Here is a 17129-nt window from a genome sequence, read left to right as displayed (position 1 = left end):
TCACTTCTGATGATTTTCTGGATGACAGAAGAAATGGAAACACCAGAGAATGATTTCCTCTTCCTTACCTTTTCCTTCTCCTCTTGCCACACCCTCCTCTCATCCTCAAACCCTGACAGCTGCTCCTCGCTTGTCCTCCTCTCGTACATGAGCTCAGCCTTCAGCCTTTCCACCTTGTAAAATGAAAGAGGAAATCTTATGGTCTGTCTCAAACACAAGAAGGTTCCTAATCTTACTGCTGTCAAACAGGAAATGTCCTAATAAAGTTCATTGTTTGATTGCTGATAGCAGAGTTTGAGACAGCCTTCTTAGACAATGTCATGTGACAGCACCCTCCCGCCTTTTGCACTTATGACCACATATTTACATTTTTTCAAATAAATGGATGAATCCTTAAAAACTGCATTGCCTCATTGCATAAGTCACAACAGCATAAAAACGTACCTGTTGCCTGAGTCCCAGCACTGTCTCTGCATTCTGCCTCTGTGCCTTGGCCTCATCACTCTCCCCTCCCCAGGCCAGACGACTGTCGTCCCCGTCACGGTACACCGAGGGACTGGGACCACCCCTTCCTGCCATGCCTCGCCCCTGCTGGAAGGACATGCCCATACACTGGCTTTTGCTGGCCAGGCACTGATTCCCAGGCATGGAGGGTCCGCTGTGACCGGCCAGAGTGTCACGCAGGCGGACTGACTCGTCCTCCAAGCGGCTCACTTTCTCTCGCAGCAGCTCGGCTTCGCTCTTGCGTCTCTGGAGCTCGTTCTCGCAGACTTCCAGCTCCAGAGATCGGGTCCGCAGGGCAGTCTGGGCTTCCTGGGAGCGAGCCTGGCTGGCTTGCAGCTCGGAGCGGGCCTCTCTGAGCTGGGCCTTCAGCACCACGATTTCCCCTGCCTTCTGGCTGAGCTCTGACTGGATCTCCTTCAGCTGCTGCTTCAATAGGGAGATCTCTCCTGACTTCTGACACACCTGAGGAGACAGAAAAAGTGAAAACCCCAAAATAATTTGTGTGTCAGTGAGCACAGGGTGCTATTGTGAATTTCAAAACAACAATCTCTAGTCATTACTTGAAGCTAGCTTATACGCTTAAAAGCTTAAACAGTCTGCTAAGCCTCACCTCTGACCCAACACCGCCCCAGTGTCTGACTCTAACTTACCTCCCACTTAGTCTCCTCCAGGCGTGGCCCCAGCTGGGTCTGCTCCCTCTGGATGGTGGCACACCTCCTCTCCAAGGTCTCCCTGTCCTGCAGCAAAGAGGAGAAGTCCTCCTGCAGCTTCTTCTTCTCCTGCTGTAGCTGAAATACCTGAGGACATGCAAAGACTCACATTTATTCACCACTTTATAAAGTGAGATAAATATTTAAGTATAGAAAGGCACAAAGCCATGAGGAGAGGATCTTTTGAGGCTTTCAGCAGTATTGCATGACATATATATTTCATACATTTACAGTGGAGTAGATATGTTGAATTATAGTAGAACTCTTAAATTCCTTTCCTGAACACTGATTTCTTTTCATACTATTTGTCAAGGTAAATCTTAATGTATGTAAGTGTTTTAAATGTTTAGCATACCTGTAACTGCAGCACCTGCTGGGCCCTTTGAGCCTTTTGAGAGGCCTGCTTCATTTTTGCAGAACAGCTCTGCCTCAGCTCCTCCATCTCCCTCTCACAGCGACGCTGCTTCTCCTCATAAACCTTTCAGTGCCAAGGCCATGGGTGAGAGGTCAGAGGTTAGTGCTGTATCATGTCAAGTTATCTGTAATTTGACCTTTTGAAGTAGACAAAGAAACAGCAACCCTTTGGCCTTGGTCAGTGTAAGTCAAAGGCACAAATGATTTGTGTGTAACAGCTGTGGCTTCAGGTCTCACCTGGCAGATGGCAGCTTCATTCTCGTCCAGATTCTCCCGGAGCTGCTGCAGCTCCAGGTCTCTTTCCCTCAGCTTCTCCTCGAGTTCCCGCACCACTGCCTCGTAACCCTCCACAGGTGGTGGTGAATGGCCACAGGACCCGCTGTCTGACAGGGGCTGCCCGCGCCCGCTCAGTGACCCGGAGCCTGTGCTCTTGCTGGATGAGGAACGTCCACTGTCTGAGTTAGTGTGACCGTGGATCCCACTAGCACCTGAAGTGTTTCGGCCCAGGCCTGGCCCAGGCTCCAGCTGACCCCCAAGAGTCCCCGAGCCAGACCCGGAGCTGGAGCCCTCACTGGGGGCCAGGCTGTAGCCCGTGCTGCTGTGGGTGGGGAGGCTGGAGAGGGAGTTACGCCCCGAATCTGACATGGAGCAGGACTGGCTGTTTCGGGCGTTGCGGCCGCCACTGTAGGAGTTACGCTTCCCTTCAGAGCCAGAGCTGCTCCCTCCGTTGGCGTTGGTGTTGTTGGTGCTGTTGGATCCTCCAAAGGGCAGTAGGAGGTTGAGGCTGCCCTGGCTCTCTGAAAGACTGCTGCCCCCTGGCCGTGGAGATAGGTACTGCACAGAGTGACGATTTTTGGGGACCACGGGTTTGAACGCTGTAGGACGGATGAGTACTTTCTCCATGTTCTGCAAGTATAGAAATGGGAAAAAAATGGCATTAGTGATTGATATGAGCTAAGCTGTGCTAATTAGTGGCGGCTGGTGGAAACTCATTAGAGGAGGGTCAGTGATAAGATGGCAGGTCACCCCCCAGGCTCTGATTAGTTTCATTTGGTTTAATTGATATTCATGGTTTTCATTAAGCAGTTTTCTTAATGATTTTCCTCTCATCTCAAAGAGATAGCAAGAGAAAAAAGAAAGAATGTAGAGGACAGAGACAAAGACAGGAAAGAGAAAGCAGACCACAGGGAGGGGACAGGACAAAGAGACAAGCAGAAGCCAGCAGGAGCAAAAGCCAGTCACATGTTCTGTAAGCATTTTTCTTAACAATCCTCCTCAAGGCTCACAGAGTATGTCACTGAATGTAAGTGAGCTCTGACATTGATTATGAGGTGCCCGCAAGGTGAGCGACTGCCAAATAATCTATCTTTGCCTGTCAGGCCAGTGATTAAGCTTCCCTCCGGATCGATGGAAATAAATAGCCAATTAGACAGCTGAGCCAATCTGTCGTAAAACATGTCAGCACATAGTATAGAAACGCACACGTCTGCTTAACTGTTTCATGAGAATGTAACCCAGGGACAGCAGATTTAAAATCCTCATCATAAGCAAATTTATTATCAGGTCTTATAGTGAGTAATCTTGAGCAAAGCACTAAACTATATCTACCAGTATACTGTAAATAAATTATAATGCAATAATAATAATGTCATAATTATTTACTCCTGTATGGAAATTCTCTTCTTGCTTGCCAGCTCCCCATAGAAGGCAGAGGTTGGCCTGGAGGTGGAAGGGATTTAGTGTCATGCACAAGGGCACTTCAGCAGGGCAGATGCTGACATGGGTGCATGATCATTTCCAGTAGAATGTTTCTCCACTCAATATGACACCCTGCTCTCCCAAAATATTCATATTGGATAAAAACAAAACCAGCACTTTTCTTCCCACCATTCTCTCCAGTCAAATAACTTACCTTCTCCAGCTGTCCAGACACTGGGATGAGTTTGGGAGGAGGTCCTCCAATGTTCCCATTCAGCGTTCTGTTGTCCCTCTGGTCCTCCGAGTCGCTGCAGGGGCTCCCAGCCACCAGCACCAGGTTGTCGTTCCAGTCTCCCACCACCACCTCATCGCTCACATACCCAAAGTTCCCATTGGTTCCACCACCTGCGGCGCCGGCAACAGCTCCAACAGCTCCCCCGACTGCCCCGGCGGAGTTACCCGGACGGGGCTGCTTCTTGGTGGGCAGCGGGGGAGGCAGAACCTGGGCCTGTGGCTGCGTCTGGTTGCTGATAACCAGCAGCTGCTCCAGGGAGCTCCCGCTGCGGAGAGTGTTATCCTGGAGCCGGAAGCAGCTGGTGGCCGGCGTTGAGCGGCGGGGCTTGGTGGCGAGCTCGCTGGCGGCCCTGCAGTGTCTCTCCTGGTACGTCCGGCCTGATATGAGACTGCTGACGGAACCCATGGCGGTCCCAGAGCCACAGGACCCACAGGGGGCAGAGCAGGGGCCCGAGGGAGAGTGGGACGAGAGCGGCCGGCACTGCTGGACGTCGAGACTGGGATTGGGGTGGTCAGTCACGGACACAGGCAGGGCCTGAACCAGAGCCATGGCGCCCTGATGGCGTCACACACACCACACACTCTGATATGAGGGAGAGAGAGAGAGAGAGAGAGAGAGAGAGAGAGAGAGAGAGAGAGAGAGAGAGAGAGAGAGAGAGAGAGAAAGACACTTTCACTTTGATATTCTTTAATAATAAAAACACCCCAAGAGGCAGCCAGTAGACAGGCATAAAATTTGAAATACAATCCTAGGTGCCACACAGCTCACTATTTGCTCTGCTGGAGACTTGAATGCATGCAAGCTGCATCTTGTTTGTTTTTAAACAATTAATATCCATGAGACAGAACATCATACTGTCATTATCAATGGCATTAACCAGGCAGAAAGACGGAGAGATAGACACTTTGAGAGAGACTTAGAGAGATTTGGGAGAAACTGAGAACACAGACAAAGCAGAAGGGAATGAGTCACAGTCGTCACAACCTGCAGCTGCTCAGTGATTTTCCTGAATGTCCCCATCTGATCCTATGTGTGTAATGAGCAGTCATCTGTGTTTCAGATCTGTGTTTCTGAGGGGGCCTGAAAACTATTCACGTCGTCACTTGATGATTCCACTCCCCATATACCAATCAAACAAAAAAACACAACAAATCCTCCTTGAGGAAAAAATAATAATAGTCTAACTTGTTGCGACATTGAGCCTCTATTTTTAGGGGTCGAGAATGGATAAAAATTATTATTATAACACAATAAGTGGCAGGAGATTAAGTGTTCCATTTCAGGATAGTATTATCAGTGTGTGAGTTGCCGGGGGGGACAGTGGGGGGACACATATACTCAGCCTGCCGTGCCAAGCTCAAATCCGTCTGGCCAAGTGGAATAATCCAAGCCAGCTATGACTGCACACAGTCTGCCAGGGCTAACAATCATACACGCTGACACTCGTACATACACATGAACATCCCCACAGTCACATACATAAGCATGACACACACACACGAGCGCACACACACACACACACACACACACACACACACACACACACACACACGCACACACTACATCTATTAGTGTCCTCCAGATAAACACGAACAGGGCACAAATTTCAGTGCCAAAAGAAATCAGTCTGGTGTTGAAGAGCGCTGGAAATGAATGCCAAAAAGACAGAGGGAATGACAGAGAGAAGTGCAGATGAGGAGGGAGTTGTTTGTTTTTTTTTCATTGTTTAATTTATGATTAACATTAACAAAAAAATGTATTTCCAGTGCCAACCTGTAATATTTGCATGTGGATATCAACAGGGATGTGGAGGGAAATAATAATTAGAGGATGAGGGGGCAGAGATTCAATTTGATTCATGATTCACAAGTTGGCGATTTGATTTAAGAACAATAGGATGCAACCATTTGGTTTCGATCGATTCAATTAGATTCCTGTTTGTACACCATGATTCGAGTCTGTCATTCAGTAATGCTGGCCAAAATGTTATTAATTAAAAAACACGTGCAATAATGTAAGACTATACTTTTTCTTCGGCAATCCAAAAAAAAAAAAAAAAAAAAAAAAAAAAAAAAACAGATTATCATATTATCATATATTGAGAAAAAAATAGTATTCTGTTAGATAAACACAACCTGCAAAATGTATGTCAGTGCAATCACTGCAGTGAATGAATTGTTAGTAGTTCATTAATGAGCAATGTGCAACACAGCAGTTTTCTGTTGACTGAAATGACTCTGTTTCGCCTGGTTTCTGTTTGTGTTTGCATGTGTGTGCGTGAGAAGCAGTGAGACGGAGAAAGAGCGTGAGGAGAGTTGGGTTATGTGTGCACACATGAGTCGAGGAGATAAAGATATGTGTGGTATGTGCTCAAGTTTGACCACTTCCCATGCCAAACTAATCATGGTTCAAAACCTCCTTTCACCTTCTATCTAGCCTCCCCCACCTCCTCGTCTTCACTCCCAGTCAAGACAAGGACTTCTCAGGCATGGATAATAGAATTAACTGCCCTCTGAAATCGTCATCCATGAACCCCCAAGACTTAACCCGGTGACCCCTGTAGGAGTGGAGGGGAGTTGGTCTGACTCTCTCCTCAACCCCCATGACCTCCAAGAGTCTGGTTTTGTTCTGGCTACTCAGGCAACAAATCCTGAAAGCTAATTTCCCTCTGATGTTGCTCACTGGTTATTTCTTGAAGTTATTGAAGGACCCCTCCCATACAGACACACACACACACACACACACACACACACACACACACACACAAATACGCAGCATCTTGGCTGCATTCCTCTGACAGACTGAAACTACTTCCACTGGTCCATCCACCCCCACTGCTTCCTCCACCTTCAACATTACACGCATCCTCCCCTACTGTCAGAAGCACAAGACAGGCGGAGGAAAACCAGTCATCATCCCTAAAAATAGAAAGCATCTCAAGTGCCTGAAATCATTCTGATAAACTCTTTCATGAGGCATTTCTTTCAGCAGAGCATTTGATTCGGCAGCCAAAAATAGACTCCAATAATGTTTCAGCCGGCCTTCATGAGGTCAACACAGGGGCACTTTGAGGCGCATCCCGCCGCTATAAAACTATTAGGTGATGCTGAAAGGCTTAAAGGCAACCTTATAGGAAGCAGAAACATACTTAGTGGCTGAGAGTCTAGCCTCCACATGGTCCCACACTGACCCAGGATGAGTCAGAGCAGGCCTGACAGAAGAAAGAGGTTCCCAGGTAGCTCTCTAACCAGCTCCAGGAGTGGGGTCTGTGACGGGGAAATAATCCCGTTATGATAAGTCTGTTAATAACAGCAGCAATACCCGGGAGAGGAAGCCCATTATTCCGCAGCAACGGATCACCCCTCGCAATCACACGCAACCTCCAAGCTGTTCCGGAGACTCAGGGGCTCAGGACGGACAGGGAGGGAGAGAGAGGGGAGCAGAAGAAAGCAAGAGAGGGGAATAAGAGGGTGAGGAGACAAAAGACAGCTGGGTGGTGGTGTGTGTGTTTGTGTGTGTGACCAGGTATTCAATCACAGACTTAGCGGAGTCCTTAGTTCTTGGGAAAACCGAGCACCTAATCCTGTTTGGTCATTATTTGGTGAGCACACAGACACCAGATTCTGAGCGCTTTAAGATCTTATGAGGGGAAAGTCAAACTGGACGTGAAGAGAGAAATCATTTCGTGTCTCAGATAAGCCATTTTCTCTGTTGCTGAACACTGAACACTGAACACACCACTTACTTTTTTTTTCTAACAAGCTTAGAGGAGTTTTCCTCTGCCTTCCCCTTTCTTCCACCTGTGTACCTACTTCTTTTAGATCTTCAAACAATAAAGGGCAAGGAGCAAAGACACAGCTGAAATCTAGACTTGCAGCCTTTTGGCTCAAGTGGCATCTGCAGAGTTGCTGACTGATGGAAGCTCTCCCTGTAAAAACAAACCAGGAAAAGTGAAGGAGAAGTCATGGAGCTATTGTGAAGTTTGGGTAATGACTGGAGCATCCTCTGTCCCCTGAAGCTACAGGGGGGTAGAGAACGCCAAGGCAGTGACGCTTTGACCTGTAGTGCCCCATCGCCCTCCGCTGATCTCATCCCTCATTCCCACCCACGCTTAGTTTCACCTGCATCCCTTTCCTCCCTCCCTTTCCTTCCTGTGCTGGATTACTGCTCCAACTCTCTCCTGTCACCCTTCCATTTCGTCCATCCTCCTCTCCTGCAGCTCCCCGCTCACTGGTCTGTGCAGCTAGATTTTCATTTACCCTCTCAATAGCTGAAACACCATAGCGTGACTAACCAGTGGCAAAGCCAGTGTGCAGAGCAACAGGTGGAAAGAATAAATCTGTCAGATCACAGCAGTCAATGTATGGACAGGGGCAAAAGACACTGATTTATACAAAATCACATCAACTAATCAAATTAATATTAATTCCATTAATCAAATGTTAATGTTAGGTGTGATGTTAAACTTGCTCTCATGAAAAAACCCTGTCATGATGATCCAAAATCCCGTAACATCATGACATATAAATAAATTATGATATTGAATTATTGCCTCCTAATAAAGCTGGGTGATCCCTGCCCAATATGATGATGCTGATCATAATGATGACAGTCTTTATTAAAACTGTGGCGCCTGAACAGAACTCAAAAAGAGACGTGATCCAGGCGGTGTGGTTTGAAGGTGAAAGCTTGTTCAGATCAGCAAAACTACTCCACTTTCATGCTCAGTGCCTGGGTGGGCCACAATTAGACCTGAGGCCAGTGATCCCGGTGAATGGAGACGGTGAGAGAGACAGGTAGAGATAGAGAGAGACAGAGAGAGAGACAGAGAGATTTGAGACAGAGTGAGAATCAACAGGCTGGCTGAGTCACAACACTCCCTGGTGTCTGCTCACAAAAGCACAAACCCACAAGTACAGGCAAGGCACAAACGTGAGCTCGCAGACAGACACACTCTGACAAACACGCATTACACCTAAGCTTAGCAATCAAACCACACCTAATCTGTTCTCGCATTTATTTGTCACGCACCTACTCACTGACGAGCCGCTATAAAAGCGCAAACAGGCAAGAAAATGGTACTGTAACTAAGTCGGCTGACTCCATTGTGAAAAAAAAAAATAAAAGGGGAGAGGGCTCCTTTAATGTTTCGCCAAAAGACCTGAGGTTATATTGCGCCTCCATTCCAACACAATGACTGTCTGTCTGACGGGCTGCTCTCTGTCACCTACCCTCACATGGCTTTGAGATCTAGCGGTGTGTGTGTGTGTGTGTGTGTGAGAGAGAGAGAGAGAGAGAGAGAGGGAGAGTGTGAGAGAGAGTGGGAGAGAGATTTGAGTGCATGCATACATGTCAGTCCTCATTAACCCACAGCCCGGGTGCCAAGTCTCTTTTCACAACAACGGGTGAGACATTGTCCTGCTTGGCAAGGTAACATGGTTGACATTGTAACACCGGACAAAAAGTGCCTGAATTCTAATGCCACGGCTGCTTTCTGACTTCATTAAACCAGTTTTTCTACAGTGAAACACACAGAGGAAAAAGTAAGGTTTCTAAAGTGAGCCTGTACAAGAGAAACTGGCACCACGTCATCCCTCTTTTTTTTTTTTTTTTTCGCCTATTCTTTTACAACCAACTTGTTACTGTTGCAGACTTTCAGCTTCTCACTCTGTTTGGATCTGTTGCCATGGAAGCAGAGGCCCACATTTTTCATGCCCAGGGTGAAATGAGATAGAGACTGAGAGAGAGAGAGAGAGAGAGAGAGAGGGGCAGGGTGGGAAAGAAAGAAAGAAAGACAGAAAAAGAAAGAAAGACTGGATAGTTGAATAACTAAGTGAATGAGTAAGTGAGTGAGTTTTGTGAGTTTTTTGTGTGTGTGTGTGTGTGTGTGTGTGTGTGTGTGTGTGTGTGTGTGTGTGTGTCTGATAGTCTAACAGGCTGACAGTGGGCAGGTTGGCTCTTTAGCATCTCAAAGCATCTGGCCTCCATTACGACGTGAGAGGCTGCTGGAGTGTTGGGTGACCGAGGCCTAAAGCTGAGCTGTGATTCTCTCTCTCTCTATCACACACACACACACACACACACACACACACACACACACACACACACACACACACACACACACACACACACACACACACACACTGTAACCTGGTCCCTGTGGGGGTTGAGGGAGAGAGCAGGCTGTAATCCATTGAAATGGGATGCAGTAGGAGACGTCAATAACACGAAAGTAGCAACACGGCCTTGTGAAAACATGACGGTCATCTGGGGACGTTAGCTGTCAATCACACGCTCGTCTACGGCTTCGGCTTGCAATGAGTTGCCCTTTTAGTTCCTCTGCACGGAGCCTCAGCCATGTCACTGCCGGTCCAAGTACATTTGTTGATTTGGTGGTTGTGTGTTTGTTCAGGTAAATGTTTCAACATAACTTGATGCATCTATGTATCTATTATTGGTCAGATCATTTATGTCTAACAGTGTCTTCTTTGACCAGGTTTTTTTGCTGTAATGCCCGTGACATTGTGGATTGAGGCATCGCTAATAAATTACCTATGCACACCTAGCTTTGCATGCTCCAGCCTGGCTCTTGTTTCTGGGGAGAATACATTTTCATGAACAATGGGTTTCGGGTTTGTCTTGTCCTCCTATTTTAATGTGCTGTACTGTGGTACAGATTGTCTGATGCATTGTAACACATGGCTGCCCACACCATCAGAGGTTAAAATCACATTTGATTTTCACCATCATATGTCCTTAGATCAGGAAACACACTGATACATTAAACCTATTATTTAAAGGTAGTTGTAATTAACTATTTCAAATGCTTAAGTATTGGTAAGCTTGTTAGCATTAGGAACCGTCTATGTTCTTAGTGCACATATGTTGGGATTAATGCTCTCCAACCATCATCATTTACAGTGTTAGCACAGCAGTGTCACTGGGTTCAACCATCTTGTAGGCCCTCTCTATACAGGGACTGCCCATTGGTCTGAAGGCCTAAAAAAATGTCTACTCTGTAAACTTGGTTAAGTTTAGGCAGGGATTCCCTCAGGTTATGGTTAGGATAAACAGGGGCTAATGCATTTTTCAGTAGGGATGCAAAACTCTGCAGAACACTAGCAGTCACTAAACTCCAACAGCTCCTGAGTTTGTATGTTCAAAGCAGTGGGTGTTTGTTTTCGGGATAACGGGGCATCAGTCTAATTGGCTTTCGGTCCAATGGGACATTTTTCGCACTACTGGATAATGGTCCACCAGACCGACGGTATGGCAGCAGTTATACCACCGTTATACCGAGCTATACATTAGAGGTAAACCAGCCATCAAAATGTCCCCACAGTCCTGTGTGTAACTGTATTACAGCTGGAGACAGCTGGTTTCCAGTCAGCTGGCATGGGAGGAAATCAGAGGTATGCGAAAAAGGGAAGATGGCTGACATTCCTGGTCCGCTCAAAATGTTGGATTTTCCAGGAGATTTTCCAGCCGCTAATAGTTATCCAGTGGCGGTCAGTGGTCAGACAGGCAGACACTGGAAATACCAAGAATACCGGTGGTAGAGACACAGGGATTAGCCTGGCCAGTTGACTACTGTGCATCAGGATCAATGACCAGCTCAGCCTTAACCCTGCTGAAGCCGCTGTGTCTTCAGCGTCTTCAGATTACACTGGAAAATGATCTGTAATTAATCGTCGGCTATTATTACTCTTTGCTTGAGTGGAGATAAAAAAAACGTGTTGACTTATTTTCCTTAATTACACTGTAATGTTTACATAATGACAGCACTGTGGTTCCTCATCGCCACAGCGCGGGCCAATGTTATCTTAAGCAAGGTTTTAACTGCAGGACAGTGTGGAAAACCCAGGTGCTCGGGTCGCCGTGAGTTCTCATTGTTTCAACAGGCATTGTTTGGGATGGACAGATGTGTGAAGGGTGAAGTTTTCCCTCCGAAATTTCGCTTCCTCCCCCCCCCGCTGCTTTGGCTGAGAGGACAGTGGAGAGCCATTGTTTCAGTTTAACAGAGAGCAGAAAGGCCCTGTTATATCACTCTGAAAGCAACCACCCTTTTGACTGACAACATAACACACACGGAGCAGGGGGGAGGAGGCGCTGACGAGACACGGATTCTGGAAGAGTGGATTTACTTACTAGCAATTAAACCCGGGAAGAGAAGTGGGCCGCGACATCTAAAAACCCGCAGGATCTTAACATTTCAGCAAAGGTGTGTAATGGGCACAGATTTAGATGGCTATGAAATCACCGCAGAAGAAGAATGCAAAACACACACACACGCACATGCACACAGACTCACACACACAATGCCACTCACACACATGCAGTGCTACTTAACACAGTCAGGCAAATGAGTTCCACAGCAGCTATTACATAAGCAGTGACGCCTCGGTTTAACTGTGCCAGTCTCAATGTATAATTCACTTCAACCCATCTTTTGGAAACATCTGACATGACACACACACACACACACACACACACATATAAGCTCACACACGGGCTGACGTATCCAGACATCCTGCCCATGCCGCATGCGTGCCACTGTAAAATTGGGAGAGATGGAGGGAGACAGACTGGCATGGAAAACACTCATTCAGCACGCTGAACACAAGCCAGGCCGACTTCTAATCTCTCCCCGTCTCTCAGTCTTCCTGTATTTGTCTCCCTTTCTCTTTCTTTCTCTCTTTCTTTCTCTCCCTCCCTCAGTGTTCCTCCATACGTTTCAACTGGAGGCTTTACATAAATACCTGGCATGAGATTTAGCTCAGCGGGGTCATCAGAAAAGAAGCTGAAAATGGGGAGCAAATGGAGGGAAAATCCAAGCAGAGTGGGACGCAGACAAAAAAGCCTCTTTCCCTCCCGGTCTTACATCTCTACATGGGGTGGACAAAGGCTCCAAAGACCCCCCACCACCTTACAATCTCACAAGATACACACACTCTCTCTTAGACACACACATGGGAAGCATGAGTCAACACGACTGGAAAGGGTTACGCACAAGACCTGCAACATGTGACACACATTTACCTCATTTGTTTTGTTCCCAGTGGATGAGGTAACCCATCCCCTTCTCCTCTCTTTTCTGTCTACCTCACTCTTTCACGCTGACACACAACCAACCCCCTTTCTTTTCACCCCTCCGGTTAAACTTTACGTCACCCTTTGCATCTCGACACCTGTGCATTACAGCAGCCGTGTTGACACCGAGTCCAACGACAGCCCTTCCATCACTGCCCCGCATCCAGTCTACATAATTATAGTCTTCTGGCGGCGGGCGCTCTTTCATATGCACTCGAATGAAACCTCAACACGGCATGGTCGAAACCGACAGCTACTACGACGAGGGCTGAGCTCACTAGCTACAGTGAACAGCCTCTAACCGCTCTGCCTCTAAACATATCTGCTGACACATCACTCTCAGGCCATAACAAACTCAATGAGAAAGTACAATGATGCTGCCCAAGGCGCATGAGGAGTCTTGTAATTACACGCGCAGGGGAAGAGAGAGGAGAAACAACAGCGGCCCGCGCGCCCCCACAGTGCTTTGTCATCAAAAGAAAAACAAAGATCCTGTTTGAACCTCGCTCACGCGGGATAAAAATACCTTTTGTCTGCATCACACTTCTAGGATACAGCTTAATTGCAGGCTCTGTGTGAAATACATATGTTCATTCTCATGTGTCTCTTGCTCTGTATGAGTGTGTGTGCATGTGTGTGAGTGTGTGTGTGTGTGCAGACACTAGACAGATTGGATAACACTTCCCTCCGGGCCAACTATCCAGAGGGTGGAACAGCTTTTCTGAGGCTGAAATTTCAAATCAATACCCCACAGCCTATAATGAGAGATTACCCAGGGTGGAGATTAGAAAACCTGAGCTCATGCATCACCAAAAACCAAAATCATTTTGCCTCACCAAGTCCCCAAAACCAGGACGAGGTCTGTGTCTCTCTGAGGTCCTCCTTCCTCCTTCCTCCTTCCTGCGGGCCAAAACTCTCCATCCAGCTTGAATGTGTTACTGCAGGTTCATTTGGAGCACTTACAACCATAACACCATTACAAAACTGCCTTAAAGCCAATGCACCAACTTTCTAGTTCTACGTTTGTCGTTTCTTCTCATCAATGGACTGCACCTCAGTTAGAATCACTGCTCACTTCAGAATAAAATCCCAGGCTTCACTGGCATTCCTAAAGTAGTTTCCGACTCTGTTTCTGTTTGAATAGGCCTGACGAGCAACTGTTTCCGTAACACACCTTCCATTAATGACATTTTGGCGAGTGACACCCCGTCCAAAGGGGCTTTGCGCTGCCTCAACTGCCTCAAGTTTCCACGGGCAACTTTTGTGTTCATCTAAACAGAGCCAAACCGGAATAGGCAGCGTAGGAAAGAGAGCCTAATAAATATGGAATAGTTCAGATGCACATGCATGCACGCTCACATTTAACACACAGAATCTCACACACAATTATGTGGACATGCACACACACACACATTCCCTCTCTCTTTTGCACTCCACACTCACCCCGGTGAGAGCCCTGCATCGCTGCTTCTGCTTGTCCCGTCTCTCCTGGAAAAAAAAAAAATCACTCCAGTCTCTGTCTCTTGGCTCAAATTTCCCGTCTCTTTCTCTCTCTCACTCTCTCTCTCTTTTTTCTCGCTGTCTATCTGTTCTCCACAACGCTCAAGCTTCCTGTCTTTGCCTCTGCACCACTCCAGGACTTCATAGCCCCCCGACACGAGGACTTAAGAATGGAAGTCCCCTTTCCTTTCCTGTCCTGTCCTCCTCCTCCTCTCTCTCCTCTCTCTTCTCACTCCACTCCACTGTTCCTCTTCTCAGCTTTCCTTCTCCGCTGTTTGCCTTAGCACCGCCTCCCCCTCCTCCCTCCCTCCCCTCTCTCACTTTTGTCTGCCAGCCCCTCTGCCTCTAGTTTCCCTCTTTTAACACACACACACACACACTCACACACACTGCTCTCCTCTGCCTCTCTCTCTCTCCTCCCCCATCCCTTTGCTTGCGCTGTGTCCCTCCCCCTCTGTTTTACACACATTCTCTGAAGGAAATCACAAAACGGGAGGAAATTTTCTCCCTGTTATTTTCTGTTTGTTCGGTGCGCGAAAGCAAAAAAGGGGGCCGCAGGCGTCGGGGAACACCTCCTCCACCCAATCAGCAGCATCTGTCCCGTGGCTAAATAACAGCACTGTTCCTCTCAGCGCTGTAATTATCAAACAACATCACCTACATTGAGAGCAGTAGCCAGCAGGGGAGAGAGAGAGAGAGAGAGTGGAAAAGAGATAGAGGAAGGGGGGAAAGTAGGAGTGGGCCAATTAACCCAGATGAAGTAGAATTACATAACAAGTTTCTGCACATCTTCCTTCTCACACACACACACACACACACACACACTAAGGAAAAAGCTGTGTGTGAGGATTCAGCATTCAGGTAACAGCGTCATGAAGGAGTGAACGCACTTTCAAATGCAAACGAGGTTTTAGCTGTTATCAAGCATCTGTGGTGTGTATTGGTCTGTGTAAGAGGGAAAGTGTGTATTCTGTATGCTATGAAATTTAAGCACGCGGACACACACACACACACATTCACACACATCTTTGAGCTCCATAACCCTGACCGATCTAGTTTTATTGCTGTGTGCTGCCATGGAAAAGCAGTAAGATAACTGAGTAATGCCAAGCTCTATCTTTTAAAGACACAGGACTTTTTACAAAAAAAAAAAAAAAAACCCTTCCTCTCTCTCTCTCTCTCTCCCCCCGTCTCTCTCTGTCTCTGTGTCGCTCTACCTGGATCTCTTTCTGTCTCTCTTAATGGCGTCCAGAGACCCAAAGTGGTGTCCAGGTGTGAAGAGAGTTCACTCCCACTCTCTGACTCGGCACTTTCTTGCCATTAGCATGGTCCATCTCTTTTGATGCTAAAAATACATATACCAGAATGCTTTTGAGTCCTTGGTGTGCTTGTGTATGTGTGATGTGTCTAAATGTGTCAAAAGGAGCCTTGACTTTAGCCTACAAGCAAGTTATCATACCATACAAACAGCACATCCGCAGCACTCCATTCATACACACACAATGCATACACAAACACATCAACAAACACAGCATAACCTGTGAATCCTACACATTGCATACATGTAACATTATATACTTGCAGGTGTGAGCATGGCCGCAGATAAACAGATTCACACAGAAAATAAACACTTTACACCAGTTTTCTCTCCTTCACCTCGTTCTCATGACGCGCATCTTCGTCCTCGGCTCATTCATTCACTTTTGTCCATCCTCCTGATCAAACAATATAACCTATATAATACAACAGGTAACTGAGCGAGCGACGCTGCCCCAGTAACCTACTGACCAGGGAATAATGGAACGTTAAAAGCTGTGGAGGGGACAGGGAAGAACTGGGATACATTTAACCTGATTACAAAAATTTCATTAGAAAAATGGCAACTGCAATCCAATATAATTGCTGAGGAAAAAAACCCCCAAAGAAATCACAACAGAAAACAACAAAGCAGAATAAAAGAGAAGAGGATGCAAGCCTAATGTAATATCACACACTTTGACCTGGCTCGCTCTGACTGCAGATGATTTTACTGAAACTAAACAGTCGTATAATCTTCAACTTTATGTTTTATGAATTTTGGAGGATAAATTATTCAAAAGTAAGCAATCCAGTCAGAATTGTAATGAACGTGCTGTGAGTCCTGTGTATGGGATTTTGCTGCATTTTGAAAGTGACCTTGCCAGCACGGCTGTGTGCTGTGTGCTGTGTGTTGTGTTGTGTTGTGTGGGACGGCTATTGAGGGAAGGGGACAGCTGGGCTGGGCTATGCTGAGCCACTCTGGGGGCAAGATGGAGAGCAAGGGAGACACCAGATCTGTAATGGAGAAGGTGGAAAGAAGACAGGAAGACAGCTGCGGTTGCATTGACCACACATTATTATCACCTCGCACACTTACTCATCTGCTCCTTAGCGTGAAGCCAGGAGCTGGATAAGATGTTAGCATTTTGGAATCAGTGTCGCATGGGCTGGTAATGGCAGAAAACTTTAGGCTGCAGCTTTCCGCTGGATTGTTTTGAAACAGGTAACGCTGTTATATTCGAGAGGTGTCAAGTGAATTGTATTCGGTATGAGAGAAAATTGGATTTGTGGCAGAGGCAAACAAACAAACACACCTTCCGTGACTTCTCTGAAGACTTGCTGTCATTCCCTGTCGACCGGCCATGAATTCCTGACCCTTGCACCACTCCTCCGCTCATCCCTCCCTCCCTCCTCCCCCGCTGTCACACACTCCAACTGCCATCCATCTCCAAAACCCAATCCCTAATCGGACACTTCAAAGACGGAGGCCAAGACCCCTATTTCCATATGCGCGTGCACGTCTGAGTGTTTGTGTGTGCCTGTGCGGCAGAGTGACCACAGTGGGTAACTCTAAACTCAGCCTACACCAAGTCTGACCATTGATCAAATGTGCCAGGCTC

At 47.1% G+C, this 17129-nt stretch overlaps 1 protein-coding gene across 3 annotated transcripts in view; it reads right to left on the bottom strand.

The window, feature by feature from the left end:
• The window catches only part of lzts2a (leucine zipper, putative tumor suppressor 2a), a 40596-nt gene that overhangs the window by 3404 nt on the left and 20063 nt on the right, over positions 1 to 17129 (bottom strand). For 2 of the 3 annotated variants that reach the window (XM_030070033.1, XM_030070035.1), the window contains 6 exons: positions 3541 to 4203; positions 1866 to 2534; positions 1570 to 1692; positions 1155 to 1301; positions 445 to 966; positions 69 to 173 (listed from right to left, as the gene is read on the bottom strand). In XM_030070033.1, the coding sequence (XP_029925893.1) occupies positions 69 to 173; positions 445 to 966; positions 1155 to 1301; positions 1570 to 1692; positions 1866 to 2534; positions 3541 to 4170 (2196 nt within the window). In that variant the 5' untranslated portion in view covers positions 4171 to 4203. Of the gene's footprint in view, positions 1 to 68; positions 174 to 444; positions 967 to 1154; positions 1302 to 1569; positions 1693 to 1865; positions 2535 to 3540; positions 4204 to 14154; positions 14431 to 17129 lie in introns of those variants that run through there. The other variant, XM_030070034.1, reaches the window with a different exon arrangement.

The sequence above is a fragment of the Myripristis murdjan genome, chromosome 15 (assembly GCF_902150065.1).
Source record: "Myripristis murdjan chromosome 15, fMyrMur1.1, whole genome shotgun sequence".
Classification (NCBI taxonomy): Eukaryota; Metazoa; Chordata; class Actinopteri; order Holocentriformes; family Holocentridae; genus Myripristis; species Myripristis murdjan.
Note: the sequence above shows the minus strand (reverse complement) of the source record. Positions and strands in the feature narration are given on the sequence as shown.